The following is a 15,856-nucleotide window of genomic DNA, read 5'->3' on the forward strand; positions in this document are numbered from 1 at the left end:
TGTCAGCTGAAGCTCTGGGGTTATCCCTTGTGCCCGGATTAGAGTAGAAAGCAAAATTAGTCCTGGAGACAAATTACTGGCTGCAAAATTTGATCAATTCCCCCAAGAAGAGTTAAGCCAAGATTTAAAAATTACAATGTAGAAACAGTTTTTACAGACCCAATGCTGAGATTATAACTCTCAAGCTGTACCAAGGCTTTGCTAAGTAAATTAAATACATCAAGGTTATCAGCAGTTTCTCGGCAGCTCACACATCCTACCTTCAAGCCACAGGCAATTAATTACCTGCCACGCGTAGGTGAAGCACAACCTGAAATGGAGACCATGTCTATTATAAGAATAACAATATTAAATGTGTTCAGCATTTTAAAAATCTTTAAGAAACTATACTGAATTCATTTTTAGGTGAACAAAATATATTAAAAATGATTCTTTAAAAAGCAAGTTGTCCATAATTCAACCATAAAAAACACACTAGCATTTATTTATTTATTATTATTATTATTTTATCCTCACCCAAGGACATCCTTGCATTTATCTTCAGCTAAAGCTGGAGGGAGAGAGGGAGGAAGAGAGAGAGAGAGAAATATCGACGTGAATGAGACACATCGACTAGCTGCCACCCACATGATCCCAACTGGGGCCAGGGACAAACTGCATTTGAGGTACGTGCCCTTAGTGGGAACCGAACCCAGACTCTCTGGTCCACAGGCCAACACTCTAACCACTGAGCCAAACAGGCCAGGGGCACACTAGCATTTATTAAGTGCTTACTATGTGCTAGATCTTGTTCTCTACACTTCAAATGTGTTACATCATTACCTATAAGGTAAGTGATATTGTAGCTAAGATCCAGAGAAAGGAAATACCTTGTCCAGGGGCACACAGCTCATTCAGGGGGAAGTCAGACTGAGAGCTGAGCAGTCTGGCCCCAGAGCCAGTCCTCTCAACAGCTTCAGTGAGTGGGAGTTCTTCCCCGGAGATGACCACTAGTAACATTTCAGTGCATGTCCATCTAGTCTTTCTCCTAGGGTCACACACAGAGACAAACACCGATAGCTCATGTTAGGTATAGTATTTTGTGGCTTGCATTTTTTCATTTAATATATCCAAATCATCTTTCCATATCAACAGATTTAAGTTGTACTTCACTTTTGTAATGTTTATATAATATGCCTTGATGCGGATATAGCATAATCTATTTAATCAACCTCCTATTAATGGCTATTAAGAGTTTGTAAGAGTTGACTCTTGCAAATTGTGATAAGCATAACTTATTTTTCCTTACCTTCAAATGTTTGAGGAAAATATATTACTAGTGTGGGTTATTTTTACACACTTATTAGTGTCTCTTAAAATACTAATGTTTTATGGAGCACTGGGAAGCGAATCTAAATACTTCAAAAGCTGCAATAAGCTTCAGCTTGTGAAACCCTCGCTTTGTGCTCCAAGGTCACTGTCATGTAGCGGAACCCACCTGTAGTCAGTCTCCTGCCCACATCTCCAAACCATCCCCACAAACTCAAACATCTCAAGTCCTCAAAAGCAAGATGAACACGTCAGGGACCAGTGAGATATGGAGGATCCACACATTCTCCCACATTGTCAATCTCTCAGTTTTTGGCCTGAGGGGACAGGACTTCAGTGGGTGAGCAATGGATGGAAGGGCCAGGAGAGCTGGCTCAAGGGAAGACTGGATGGGGAGATGTGACAAGGTGACCACCAGGTGTTGACAGCAAGGTAAATGTGTGTTTCCTGGAGGAACAGAGTAAAGTATCAGGTTAATCTGATGGCTTTTGATTGGTGTCAGCCTGGATGTCCTCGTGTGAATCTCCCTGTAAGACAGGACCATCATGAAGGACCGCCTGTGTTGTGGTTACCGTGTGACAGCTGCCGTGGGTGGAAGAGGGCTAGTTTTGAGAACTCCAGTCAGGATTCTGGGGAGAAAGAAGCCCAAGCAGGATAACAGGTGGCAGCAGTCAGCAAAGAGAAGACAGGCCTGATTTCTGAGCCCTCGGGAAGCTGCCCTGGACTTAAAATTTACATTAGAACTTCTCTTTCACTATGTTTTGACTCTTGGAAGAGACTAAGTAGTTGCTCACTGAACTTTTTCCTTCTGAGAACACAGCTAGGCTTTATCATCCAGCCTCTCTTGCTGTGGAAGGTGGTCAAGTGACTGGGTTCTGGAAGAAATGACCTTTGCCCCTTCCAAGCCTGGCCCATAAAGCCTCCTGTGCAATCATCGATGTTCTCTCTCCTTTCATTTGCACCCAGATGCTGAGGATCCAGTGGAGGGGCCTAGGGGCGAGGAATCTTTTTCCTGCCAGGGGCCATTTAGATATTTATAACATCATTCACAGGCCATACAAAATTATCGACTTCAAAATTAGCCTGCAGTATTTTGTCAGGCTAATTTGGTGAGGCGTGTGAGGGTAGCTGGTATTGATTTCTCAGGCCTGATATGGCCTGAGAGGATACTAGTTGGAAGAACCTGAATCCCTGCGTGACCGTGTGGAGCAGAGCTCCCTCACCAACCCCGCTGTACTGTGACAGGAGTGAGAAATACACCTTTGTTAGGCTTGTTTGTTATAGCAGCTGGCTTACCCTGGCTGATGCACTGTGAAATACTGTTATTTGTCTGACTTCTAGGTTGCTTCTTCTTTCTGTCCTTCAATCCTTGTCTTTCTGTCATCACCTGAACAAAAATATATCCCAAAAGAGTCGGGGTTCCTCCAGCCACTCTTCTCTGGGTCAACCGTAAGTCCTGGTCTCTCTTTTGAGCTCCAGACTCTCATCTCCAGCTGCTTAAGCTCAGCTGCCCTGCAGTTCTAAGCTCATCATCTTCCTCCCCAAACTGGCTCTCTCTTCTAAATGTCCCTCTCACTGGCCTCCAGGCTTCTAGCCAGACTGGCCACACATCTCTGTGTGTTCCTCAGTTCCTCCCTCTCGCTCCCCTTCCCTTTCCCCCCACACCTGTCCCTGGTCCTCCACTGCCCTCATGACTTTAGCTCTCTCCTCAGGCTAAGTGGTGCCCCCAGCTCTCTCTCTAAGCCAGCACCCTCGGCTATATCCATGTCAACTCTTGTTTGGCCTTTTACAATAACTTTTTTTTTTTATTGACTTTAAAGTGAGAGGAAGGGAGATGGGAGAGAGATAGAAACATCAATGAGAGAGAACATCGATTGGCCACCTCCTGCATGCCCCCCACTGGGGATTGGGCCCACAACCTGGGCATGTGCCCTGACCAGAAATCAAACTGGCAACCTCTTGGTGCATGGGTTGACACTCAACCACTGAGCCACACCCACTGGGCTACATTAGCCTTTTTATTTTTTTTTAATTAAAAATATTTTATATATGTACCCCTATGTTCATAGCAGCACTATTTACAATAGCTAAGATCTGGAAACAACCCAAGTGTCCATCAGTAGATGAGTGGATAAAAAAGCTGTGGTACATTTACACAATGGAATACTATGCAGCTATAAGAAACAAAGATCTCTTATCCTTTGAGATGTCATGGAAGGACCTGGAGAGTATTATGCTAAGCGAAACAAGCCAAGCAGAGAAAGACAAATATCATATGATCTCATTTATTTGTGGAATATAATGAACTAAACAAACTGATGAACAAAATTAACCCAGAGACATAGAGGTGGGATACAGACTGACAAGCCTTAGAGGAAAATGACAAAGGTTAAATACATAGAGAGAATCTTAAAAGCAGCAAGAGAAAAGCAGTCCGTTACCTACAAGGGAGTTCCCTTAAGACTGTCAGCTGATTTCTCAAAAGAAACTTTGCAGGCCAGAAAGGAGTGGCAAGAGATATTCAAGGTGGTGAAAAGCAATCACCTACAACCAAGATTACTCTATCCTGCAAAGCTATCATTTAGAATCGATGGACATATCAAGAGTTTCCCAGACAAGAAAAAGCTAAAGGAATTCATCATCACCAATGTTGAAGGGTCTTCTTGAAGGTAAAGAAGAACAAAAATATGAACAATAAAATGGCAATTAATACATATCTATCAACAATTGAATCCACAAACAAAATGAGCAAGCAGAACAGAAACAGACTCATAGATACAGAGAACTTGCCAGGTGGGTGGGGGCTGGGGGTATGGGTGAAAAAGATGAAGGAATTAAGAAGTACAATTGGTTGTTAAACTGATGAACCTCAAAGGGAAAGGGGGAGGGAGGGTGGGATGAGATAAACCAAAGAACTTCTATGCATATACGCATAACCAATGGACACCGACACTAGTGTGGGGAAGGCAGGAGGGGGGCAGGACTGGGGAGGAGGGGGTCAATGGGAAATAAAGGGAGAATCATCTGTAATACATTCAACAATAAAGATGAGTTTAAAAAAAAAAAGAAAAGAAAAATATTTTAAGTATACAGAATAATGTACCTAATTGGCCAGCTTAGTCAAATCTAAATATTTTGCTATATTTGAAAATGAAGAAAGGAAAAGGTAGTTCAGATTTAGGAAATAAAAAGCTTATGTTCTCTCTTACATTGTACTAGATAGAATTTTACAACACACTTACTTAACAGCAGAATTTATACACAATGCCACGTTTAAGTCTGTTGTTGCCTCTACGTTATATAAATCACTAATGTGACAGAACCCTTGTGGTTTTATGTGCATTTTTACAGGGAAAAAAATGTCATCTGAAGTGCCTAAATTCATTCAAATAACTAGAATTTTTTCCTGTGATTATTTTTTTAAGGAATAGTTTATTGATTTTTGGAAAGAGAGGATGGGAGAGGGAGAGGGAGAGAGTAATGTAGATGTGAGAGTGAGACATTGAATGGCTGCCTCTTGCACGCCCCCTACTGGGGATTGAGCTGCAACCTGGGCATGTGCCCTGACCGGAATCAAACTGGCGACCTTTCTGAGCCTCTCCAGCCAGGGCTCTGTGATTATTATCATGGATTCTCAGAACTAAAAAATTTGAGATTCTCTACTATGAATACCATATATTTAAATAAAACATTTCAGATGTGTTTGAAGCTCCCTACCAGTCTACTGGGTATGAATGTAACTTAGTTGAGATTTGAATTTCTTTGAACACTAGTGAAGTTGAACATTGTTGATGTACCTTTGGTTTTTTTCATTTTCTTGTTTTTGAATTTTTTTTCTTTTTTTTTTTTAATTAATTAATTAATTAATTTTTTAATCCTCACCCGAGGACATTTTTCCATTTTTTGTTCAGATAGAGCGGGAGGGAGAGAGAGGAAGAGAGAGAGAGAGAGAAACATCGATGTGAAAGGGACACATCGAGTGGCTGCCACCCACACGACCAACCAGGGCCAGGGACAAACTGCAACCGAGGTACGCGCCCTTAGCGGGAACCGAACCCGGGTCTCTCCAGACCGCAGGTGGGCGCTCTAACCGCTGAGCCAAACCGGCCAGGGCTTTTTTTTTTTTCTTACCTATAATTTGCCAATTGAAAATGGTTTGGCTTTTTAACTGATTTATAAGTTCTGGATACTAACCCTTTATTGGTCCTGTGTGTCGCCAGGGCCGTCTCCCTGTCTGTGCTCACCCTCCCTTGTACGTCTGCATCTCCTTTTGTACTCGAGTTTGTCACGTGAACGTAGTCCAACATGTTACAGTTCCCCTTTTCGGTTTGTTTATTTTGATGCCGTGCTGAAGAAGTCTTCCTGTTCCCTGAAGTCATAAAAATGCTTCTGTTTTTGTCTAAACATTTTATGGTTTGGCTAATGTCATTTGTGTTCATAACGCAGTTGGAATTGAATTTTGTGTGAGGCACATGTCGGAATCCAGTGTTCTTTCCCCATCTGGGTAGATCGTTGTGCCCTCCCTGGGGTGGGACGGGCAGGAGAAACCCAAGCTCTGTTGTCTGAGGTCACTGGTTCATGAGGGATCTCCCCCCTTGCCTCCCCGGCTGAGTCAGCCACCCTCCTAGTGAAGCCGTGATTGTTTTGTATTGTCATTGTTTTGTCATACATCTATCCACTGTGTACATGGACACACACACACACTCTCCGGTAAATTCTTACAGGAACAGGAACTTAGAAGCAGCAGGGTTAAAACTTCAGGATCTGGGATCTACCATTTACTGGCTGTCTGACTCTGGGAAATTACCTAATCTGTCTGCCTCAATTTCTCCATCTGGAAAATGGGGGAAAGTACTTACCTAAGAGGGAGGTCTAAGCCACTAAGGCCACTAATGCACGCAGGGGGACGCAGCCCAGGAGAAGCGCTCCGTCAGTGTCAGCTCACGGGAATGGGTCTCTGTCCCCAGCCACATGGCACGTGTCTGACGTGGTAACTCCAGGAGCTCTAGTCTGAGCACGTCCCTGAGGTGTGTCAGCTTGTGAGGCACCCGACCCCAGAATGGCTCCTGGTGCTACTCCAGAGCCATGCCAGCAAGAAGCCCAGGTTGGGGGCCTGTGGCGAGCAGGGGTATGTGGACTGAAATACAGACCAAGACAGATGCACTGCCAGAAGCCTGGAGCTATGAAGGGCCAGAGGTCAATGAGGTGTAATGAATGCCAGTGATCTCTTTTTTTTTTCTTTTTTTAATTGAATTTTATTTTTTGATTTTAGAGAGAGGAAGGGAGATGGGGAGAGAGATAGAAACATCGATGAGAGAGAACATCGATTGGCCCCTCCTGCATGCCCCCACTGGGGATTTGGCCCACAGCCTGGGCCTGGGCCCTGACAGGGAATCCAACTGGTGACCTCTTGGTGCGTGGGTTGACGCTCAACCACTGAGCCACACCGGCCGGGCGCCAATGAGCTTTTCACGGCAAGATCGGGTCAGGTAGGAGCAATGGCCCTGCCTCTGGCGGTCCGATCTGGGCTGCAGGAGCGCGGGGCAGGAAGGCAGCACTGGGTGCGAGAAGCCGAGGTGTCACTCAGAGCATCCTGCTCTCTCCTTGCTCCCCGCCTCCCGCACCCCGTGCCTGGCCCTACAGGTCTGCATGGTCACACTCCCGTGGAGACATTCACTGGGACAGAACCACATCCTCATTGCTGGGATGGTGTCTGCAGAGATGTCGCAAGTGACAGGCACTTAGCCCACCTTCCTCCAGGAAGGACTCATCCTCTCGTCAGCCCACAGGGCTCAAACCGCCCCCCCTTCTCTCCCCCCTTCACTCCCTTTCTGGCCCGGCCCGGCCTGGCCCTCAGGTTTCATCCTGGGCACAAGGCGGAGGGCCCACTGGGATGGAAGGCAAGCAAGTTGCTGTGTAACAGAAGCATGTCCCGAAGAGCCACCTGAGCAGGAGAGGCGTGTCCCCTGTCCTCGGAGACTGTGACTCATGGGAATGTCACAGAGGGGTCTGGCTTCCCATTGGCAGTTGGATTCAATGACCTTCAATGTCACCCTTGAGAAGCAATGAGTCTGCAGTTCTAGGCATCTGTCCCGTAATGTGGCAGGGCACAGCCCTTCTGCTCACGTGGCCTGGGGTTTCCAGGATTCTGAGTCACTCTCCAGGCCCCGTCTCCAGAGGGCCCCGTGAAAGTGCACTTGGGGAAGCAGGCGCCCCCTCGCCCACTGCGCTGCTGAGCCACAGTCAGCAGAGGGATGGGGGTTTCCACGGAAGGCAGAGCAGCCTGGGCCAGTTCAGAAGTAGCTGTGTGACCGCAGGGGGGGAGGACGCTCCCCGGCCCGAGCAGTGGACACTGCCAGCGGCGTGGCAGGGTTGTTCATGACGATGGTGAGAATCAGGAGGCCAAGAAGGAGAGGAGGAGCTGGTGTAGCAGGGACAGGACTTTGCAGCCTAGCTTTGAGACCCTGAGAGGACAGTGAAGGGAGGGGCTGTCACGGGGACAGTCACCAATAGAGGAACTTGCATAGTCCATCTGGACTTCACAGCCCGTGGTCAGGAAGGAAGGGAGAGTCAGAGAGGGAGGCGAAGATTGCGTTACTCAGATCCCATCTAGTTGAACTCGGTGCTGATGTCTCTCCTCCCAGGCCCTGCGGAGGGGGCAGGCAGGTATCCAGATCCCTGGGTCCCCACAGCCTGCCCATCACAGCCCTCAGACTCAGAGCTTCTCCCCTACGGGTTGATAAGGACTGTTCTTCCTGTGCCCCCCTTCCTCCTCTCCTTTTTGGCCTTGCTGGTTTGGAACGGTCTCGGCCACAAGAAGTCACCCGCTCCCTGGGGAGCAGCGTGGTTCTCCCCCGGGTGCTCACTGCGAGTGACTTTCACCTTCAGGTCCTGGGCACCTCCGGCGGGACGGCTGGCTGGGAGTGCCGCGGTCTGTTTTTAGGGATGCTGGCATATTCCACAGGCAGAAATGGGTCAGCTGTGGGCTTCGGGCTGGCGTGGGTGTTGACGTAGATGGAGTCTTCGGGGCTGAAGGGCTTCAGGTGCATAAGTGAGGCATAGTGGATGTCCCCAGAGCCCACCTGCTGATTGGAGCCCTGGGAATCAAAGACAGACAGACATCCATTGTACAGATCACAGCTGGGAGTGGTCAGTGGCCCTTGGATGCCCAGAGCTGGGCCGAGGACGGGGACAGGGACAAGGTGTGGGCCAGGGTGTGAATCCTGCAGTGTCTGGCGATGGCAGAAGGCAGCCAGGGCACCACCCCCAACAGGTTTAAGAGTAAGGAAGGTTTCAGAGGGCACAGTCCGAGGGCCAGCAGCACTAGCACCAGCACCGCTGTCTCGGGATCCCCCCAGATCTATTGGCCCAAAGCCTCTGGGGCGGGGCCCAGGACACTGGCATAAGAAGCTCTCCGGGGGCCTTGTGTGCGCTCAGGTTTGAGCTAACAGAACACTTAGTAGGGAGATCATTCACAGAGGGTAGACCAGACGACTTCAGATCCTCCCAATTCTGTGATGCTGTGATTTTAAGAGTCTCAGATCTTCACAAAGGAAACAGCCCAGCCCCCAGCTCCTGATAACAGAGCACTCTAGGAAACCATGGTTTTTACCAGTTCACACCCCTCCCCACAGCTGATGGGACCAAGGGTGACTGAGCCACATGACCCACCAGATGAGTCAGCATTACAAGATATCTCCCACGGTCCAGCCGGTGTGGCTCAGTGGTTGAGCGTCGACCCATGCACCAAGGGGTCACCGGTTCGATTCTGGGTCAGGGCACAGGCCCAGGTTCTGGGCCCGACCCCCAGTGGGGGGCATGCAGGAGGTGGCCAGTCGATGTTTCTCTTTCTCCCTCTCACTTCCTCTCTCTCTCAAATCAATAAAGAACATTTTTTTTTTTTTTTTAAAAGAAATCTCCCCCGGGGGGAAGGTCAAAAGCGTGGTTAGCTGCTCCAACTCTCTGAGGAGTTTGAAGTTGGGAAATATAGAGAAAATATTTTGCATAGACGGGGCATTTGGGACCTGATGAGAGTCTGAATTAATAGAAACTGTGAGCAAATAGAAGCAGGAAGTAAAAAAAGAAGAAGAACAAAATCAAAGGTACCCAGGAAAGCTGAGATTCCCTCTGTCCCAGGGAGGGATCCGTCCTGTGCACAGCCTCATCCTCACAAGCGGGTCTGTCCCTGCCTTTGGAATAAAAGTCAGGTTTAGAGGAGGGACCTCTCTCCACCCTCTCCCAGGATCTCGGCGCGGGGCTGGAGGTCCTGGCCAGGAAGAAGGGAGCCTGAGGGGGAGGCTGGGCTGGTTTGGGAAACACCGTCCTGCCTGAGGAGGTAGCAGGTGCCAACGCAGATTTGTGTCCAGAAAGTGGACATTAGTACTAAACTAAAGAGCAAATCAAACTGGCTGCCCATGTCTAATTCTATCAAAAGGGCAAAGTAGATCAATTCTAGGTCAACGGACGCGTCACTGGGTGTGAAGTTACAGACACGCAGCGCGTCTGTGTCGGACAAACACTAGCACACCAGGCAGGGTCATCAGAAGGCACCGGCCTGGTCACCTTACCTGGGACTAATGCTGAAACTGAGGGCTCGGGAGATTCGAAAGTGCTCCAAGTACTTTTAGGAAGGCAGTGTTCACACTGATGGCGACCGTCACAAGCAATACCGCGGGCCAGAAAGGTCTTCAGAGCAATTTGTTTTAAAATCTTTAACTCTAGCCCGGCCGCTGTGGCTCAGTGGTTAAGCATCGACCCATGCACCAGGAGGTGGCCGGCTCCCAGGACACATGCCCAGGTTGTGGGCCTGATCCCCAGTAGGGGGCGCACAGGAGGTAGCCGATTGGTGTTCTCTCATCGGTGTTTCTCTCCCTCTCCCTCTCCCTTCCTCCCTCTCTAAAATCAATAAAGAAAAAAAAATTCTTAACTCTAAAAAGATGACAAAATACGTGATCCCAAATGAATACTAGAATACCCCGTTTTCGGCAAATTGGCACTGGCCTCTCAGGCCTCCGTTTCCTTGTTGGTAAACGGGCATGAAAACCCTGTCTCATGGCTCACGGGCACCGCATCGCGGCTGGGCACTCGGTCTGCTCAGAGCCGCGGCAGGTCACCTGCCCTGCCCTCCCTCGGGCTCTGCGGAGGTACAGGATCATGAGGACAGTGGACACCTGTGGGTCACCTGCCCTGCCCTCCCTCGGGCTCTGCGGAGGTACAGGATCATGAGGACAGTGGACACCTGTGGGTCACCTGCCCTGGCCTCCCTCGGGCTCTGCGGAGGTACAGGATCATGAGGACAGTGGACACCTGCGGGTCACCTGCCCTGGCCTCCCTCGGGCTCTGCGGAGGTACAGGATCATGAGGACAGTGGACACCTGCGGGTCACCTGCCCTGGCCTCCCTCGGGCTCTGCGGAGGTACAGGATCATGAGGACAGTGGACACCTGCGGGTCACCTGCCCTGGCCTCCCTCGGGCTCTGCGGAGGTACAGGATCATGAGGACAGTGGACACCTGTGGGTTACCTGCCCTGGCCCTCCCTCGGGCTCTGCGGAGATACAGGATCACGAGGAGAGTGGACACCAGCAGCAGCAGCAGGACTACCGTCACGCTGGAGATGACCTTGGTATTCCAGTGGCCTTGGCCTGGGGGGCTTTGGAGTAAGGACCAGCCAGGTGAGGAAAGTCGGAGCCAAACTTCTGCAGGCAAACCGTCCTGCCCCCAGGCCTGCAGTCAGGAGGCAGCCCACGGTCACGGTTCCTGCCCTGCAGGCCGGGCATTCTCGCTGTGCCACCCATCTCTGGGCTTGTTTCCGCCTCGGTAAAGCAGGGATGCTGCCGAGGTCTCCAGTTTTGCTCTGGCTGCTGGCTGCCCCTAACTGGCCATCTGGGCCCCTGCTTTGGGATCTGTGCTCACCCCTCCCGCATCGTTCCCTTAGCTATTCTCCCGTCGCTGGGAGACGCGGTTAGCTCCTGGAGAAGACCGTTTGACAGACAGCTCTGTGCCTGGTACATGCGTTCTAATAGGTCCTGCCCCAAGTCAAAGGAAGAACAAAAGGTAGACTTTCTCACAGCATGGCAGGCCCCTAGGGAAGGTGCCTGGGGTGTCAGTGGTCATCGGGACAAGGCAGCAGCTCTAGGGACACTGACCACTCAGCTCCTCTGAGCGGCACCCCTTGGTTCCTGGTGCCATGCCTTGGAGAAGGAACTGAGGTTGGTAGGGGCCCAGGATTCACAGTGAGGAATGGGGGGACGGGGGCAGGAAGAAAACCTGCTTTCAGGCCAATGGCGGCCTGGGGCCAGGAACCACTGGGCAGAGGGCGAGCAGCAGCCAGGCCCTGGGAGGTAGTCGCTGCAGAGTGGGGCACCCCTATGGCCTGGGCCAGCCCCCCTGAAAGGAGATGGGCTGGGAGCAGGGAAGGAGAAGCAGGCCTGGCGCTGGGTCCTCTGTGTCCCCCGAGGCAAACTTGGTCATGTCTGGGGACATTTTGGTTGCCACAACTGGGGAGGTTTGTGCTATTCCTGTCTAGTGGGTAGAAGCCGGGGATGCTGCTAATATTCTACTACACCCAGGACAGCCCCCACGATGAAGAATGATCTGGCCCCAAATGTCAATAGTGTCAAAGGTAACACACCCTGACGTAAGGTGGGAATGTTATTGGCCCCGTTTTGCAGAACAGAAAACTGAGGCCCAGAGAGGTGAGTGACCTGAGCGAGCTGTCTGACCCCCATTGCACCCCCTGAGGGCCAGGTATCCACAGGAATGTGTGGTTGGAGGCACTTGGCACAGCTGGCGATGGATGGAAGGCAGTGGAGGGGTAGGAACAGGGGAGGGGGGACGTACCTGTCAATGACAGGGCTGATGGCAAAGGTCCTCCAGGTGCTCTGGGTGGTGGGCGGGGTTGGAGCTGGGAGAGACAACATGAAGGGGCACTCCTATCTGTTTGCCCCACACGCCAGGGCCCCCTCTTCTAGCCCCCAGCCCTGGGGGGAGGAGCCCACGCACGGCCTGGCCCGGGTGGGGATGTGCAGCACCAAGTCCTGCAGATGCATGCTGGGGTCGCGAGTCCTGCAGATGCATGCTGGGGTCGCGAGTCCTGCAGATGCATGCTGGGGTCGCGAGTCCTGCAGATGCATGCAGGGGTCACCCCTCTTCTAGCCCCCAGCCCTGGGGGGAGGAGCCCACGCACGGCCTGGACCAGGTGGGGATGTGCAGCACCAAGTCCTGCAGATGCATGCTGGGGTCACCCCTCTTCTAGCCCCCAGCCCTGGGGGGAGGAGCCCATGCACGGCCTGGCCCGGGTGGGGATGTGCAGCACCGAGTCCTGCAGATGCATGCTGGGGTCGCGAGTCCTGCAGATGCATGCTGGGGTCGCGAGTCCTGCAGATGCATGCTGGGGTCGCGAGTCCTGCAGATGCATGCAGGGGTCACCCCTCTTCTAGCCCCCAGCCCTGGGGGGAGGAGCCCACGCACGGCCTGGACCGGGTGGGGATGTGCAGCACCAAGTCCTGCAGATGCATGCTGGGGTCGCGAGTCCTGCAGATGCATGCTGGGGTCGCGAGTCCTGCAGATGCATGCTGGGGTCGCGAGTCCTGCAGATGCATGCTGGGGTCGCGAGTCCTGCAGATGCATGCTGGGGTCGCGAGTCCTGCAGATGCATGCTGGGGTCGCGAGTCCTGCAGATGCATGCTGGGGTCGCGAGTCCTGCAGATGCATGCTGGGGTCGCGCCAGGCCAGTGGCTCTGGAGGAGACGGCACACCTTCCCGTGTATACTGGCCGCATTTACAGTCGCTTCTCTGTTCATTGTTTCTGCGCCTGTCATGCACTTTCGACCTATAATGCCTCCCTCCTCCCTCCCCACTCCTTTTGTCTCCCCAGTTAAATTCCTGCTCATCCAACCAGACTCGTAGTGCCACCTCCTCTGGGGAGTCCTCCAGGAGGAGCCAGACCCCTGGCCTTCACCAGCAATCTGTTCCCTCCCCTCACTGGCCTGCATCCAACGTGCTCCTAATATGCTGCCCGCCACCCTACAGCATCGCCCTCTGTCTACGCGTCCGTCTTCCAGGCTGGGCTGTGGGCTCCTTCAGCACAGGGGTTCTCCGGTGTGTCACTCCCCCCCCCCCCACAGCCGAGCCTTGTGCCCTGCATGGAGTGGGCAATGAGCCAAGGCTTGGGCAGAGAATGACCGAGGAGCGGATCTGGGCCCGCCAGGCACACAGCTGGCCGAAGGGCTGAGCAGGCTGGGCAGCAGGGCAGGGTCGGAGAAGGTGCTGCTTGACCCCTGACCACCCCAGAGAAATGTAGGGGGGCTTTGCAACTGACATTTTCAGGAGGCATACCCACGGGCCTCAGGGTTGGGGTAACCTCGAGCTGCCCACTCTGAGGTTTGAAGTCTTTCAAATTAGGGGCAGGTCCAGGGTGAGGCCCCAGGCCCTCCGAGTCCCCTCCCCCTCCCAGCCCACCCCCGACATCATACATCTGCCTCACTGTGGCTGTCTCCTGTCTGTCCATCCAGTTACCTGTGCCCTGTCTCACGCACAACCCTTTGAGAGGAGGTTGGGGATTAGGGTCAGGGTTAGGGGTGCCCTGGAATGGACCCCTAAGCCAGTCTTGCTCAAGCTGAGGAAGCCTGACGGTCATTACAAATCAACAGTGTTCAGAGAAACGCGTGAGCTGGAGAAGGAAGAATGCTGGAAGCCAACGGGCCGAGTTCCGGAGCTGGTTCTGCCTGTAAGCAGCTGGTGACCCTGGGCAAAGGGTTCGGTGTTCGGCTAGGACAGGGCAGGAGGAAGTGACTTGGCGTCCTCTCCAGCATGTGACCCAGGGAATCCGAGAAGCACACATCAGGCGGGGAGCACTTACCCCGAGATACCACCAGATGGATGGCTCTGGAAGCAGAGAACTCGAGAGAGTTGAGGGTTCCACACCAGTAGAACCCCGAGTCCTCCACCCTGAGCTCCGTCATGGTGACGGTGAAGTAGCTGAATCTGGGGACATCCTGGATGAAGTACCGAGGCCTCCCAGGCACTGTCAAGGGCCTGGAGTGGGTGACCAACGGGACACAAGTGTCTGCGGACACTTTCCTGCACCAGGCTTTCGTCTTCCAGCCTTCCTGGGGCCTGTACCAGCACGTCACGGAGAGTGTCTCCCCCTCCAGTTTCCGCAGCGACTCTGGCTGCTGTTCCCAGGAGCCTGAGAATAAACCGCCAGGTCAGGGGCCCCCAGCTGCCCCTGCAGAGCCGAGAGATGGGACCTCCCTCCTCAGGAAGTCCTCTACTTGTGTCTGCGCCCAGTGCCCCTTGCCCACCTCCGGTCCCTTCCTGCGCACAGCCCCTTGGTGCCCACCTCGCCTCGCCCTCTCTCCTCTTGCCCGGTCCCTCTGCCCCTCACCTGAGGCCAGGAGCACCAGCAGGACAAGTGTCAGCAGGTGTGTGGCCTCCCAGGCCATGGCCCTCTTCTTGGGCTGGTGGCAGCAGGACGCCCCTGAGGGAGGGCGAGAGCTGGGCAGGGTGCAGCCCCGCCGCCCCGCCGCCCCGACGTGGGAAGAAGAGCTGTGGGCGCGAAGGCGCTGCTGGGGAAGTGGGAGTCTGGGGGGCTTCGGCCCAGAGGGGGCCCCTCCCCCTGCCCTGCCCAGGCCCTGGGGCTTTCTGTCCCGGCAGGCTGGCTCCCTCCCACTGGAGTGTGGAAAACTGTAGAAGCCCAAGAGGAAACTGTGGTGAAATAAGAACCCATTTCCCCTCCCTCTCTCTCTCCTCTGTCCTCCCACTTCCTTCTCAGCCTCAACTTTCTCCTCCTCGCCCAAGAAAAACGGGGGCTGGAGGTGAGTGACAGAGGTAGGAGACCCTCTGGAGGTCCCCGTGGTCACAGGTGTGCTGGGAATGGGGAAGTCCTGTGGGGCCTGAGAGGGAATAGGAAAGAGGGGTGGGGAGTCGTTTCCAGGGATGGGGTGCAGGGAAGGTCCCTGGCAAGGGCAGGGGAGAGCAAAGCAGACGAGGGTGGGGGTGGGGGGTGGTGCAGGGGGGAGGAGGAGAAGGAGGAGAACAGGAGTCTGTCCCCCTGTCCCGGCTCCCAGCTGGCCACTATTATCACTTCATATCCATAAGCATTTGTTGAAAGACCACGCTGATCAAGCACATTCAAGAAATAATTTGTTCTTTCGGCCCCTGTGACTACCAGGAATCTAGTCAATAATGCGTCTGGTGCCAGGTGGGTACTGGAAATATTGGGGGAGCACTGTGGAAAGTATATGATCATCTAGCCACTATGCTGGACACCTGAAACAATATAAAATAATACTAAAAGTAATCTGTAATGGAAAAACTAAATTTACAGAAAGAAAAGAGAAGAATTTGTCATTCGATGAGCGAAAGGAAAACCATTGTCACAGTCGCTCAGAGTTACTAGACAGACAGCAGAACGAGCAGAAAGCCCAGGGCGGGCGGGTCGGCAGGGACTCCGGAGGGGCAGTGAGCAGGGGTGAGGTGCTGGGGACCGAGCAGGGAAGGCCAGGGCAGGGCGCACCCTCTGCCTCACTTCTGGAGACAGGCTGCC

At 52.7% G+C, this 15,856-nt stretch overlaps 1 protein-coding gene across 1 annotated transcript; it reads right to left on the reverse strand.

Annotated features, from left to right (window-relative positions):
• Positions 1 to 6,703: 6,703 nt before the first annotated feature.
• TREML4 (triggering receptor expressed on myeloid cells like 4) lies at positions 6,704 to 14,974 on the reverse strand. Its single transcript, XM_036249454.1, has 6 exons — positions 14,696 to 14,974; positions 14,168 to 14,497; positions 12,148 to 12,211; positions 10,830 to 10,957; positions 9,415 to 9,497; positions 6,704 to 8,405 (listed from the first exon to the last, which is right to left on the reverse strand). The coding sequence occupies exons 1-6, from the start codon at positions 14,751 to 14,753 to the stop codon at positions 8,193 to 8,195; spliced, it is 876 nt and encodes a 291-aa protein (XP_036105347.1). The 5' UTR covers positions 14,754 to 14,974; the 3' UTR covers positions 6,704 to 8,192.
• Between the last annotated feature and the right edge of the window lie 882 nt (positions 14,975 to 15,856).

Source organism: Molossus molossus, unplaced genomic scaffold (genome assembly GCF_014108415.1).
Source record: "Molossus molossus isolate mMolMol1 unplaced genomic scaffold, mMolMol1.p scaffold_m16_p_8, whole genome shotgun sequence".
Classification (NCBI taxonomy): Eukaryota; Metazoa; Chordata; class Mammalia; order Chiroptera; family Molossidae; genus Molossus; species Molossus molossus.

Coding starts and splice junctions, on each gene's coding strand:
- TREML4 (XM_036249454.1), bottom strand. CDS start 14,753: ATGGCCTGGGAGGCCACACACCTGCTGACACTTGTCCTGCTGGTGCTC. Junction 9,498..10,829: donor CCGAGGGAGGGCCAGGGCAG/GTAACCCACAGG, acceptor TTTATTCCAAAG/GCAGGGACAGACCCGCTTGT. Junction 8,406..9,414: donor GGGAATCTCAGCTTTCCTGG/GTACCTTTGATT, acceptor TTTGATTCCCAG/GGCTCCAATCAGCAGGTGGG.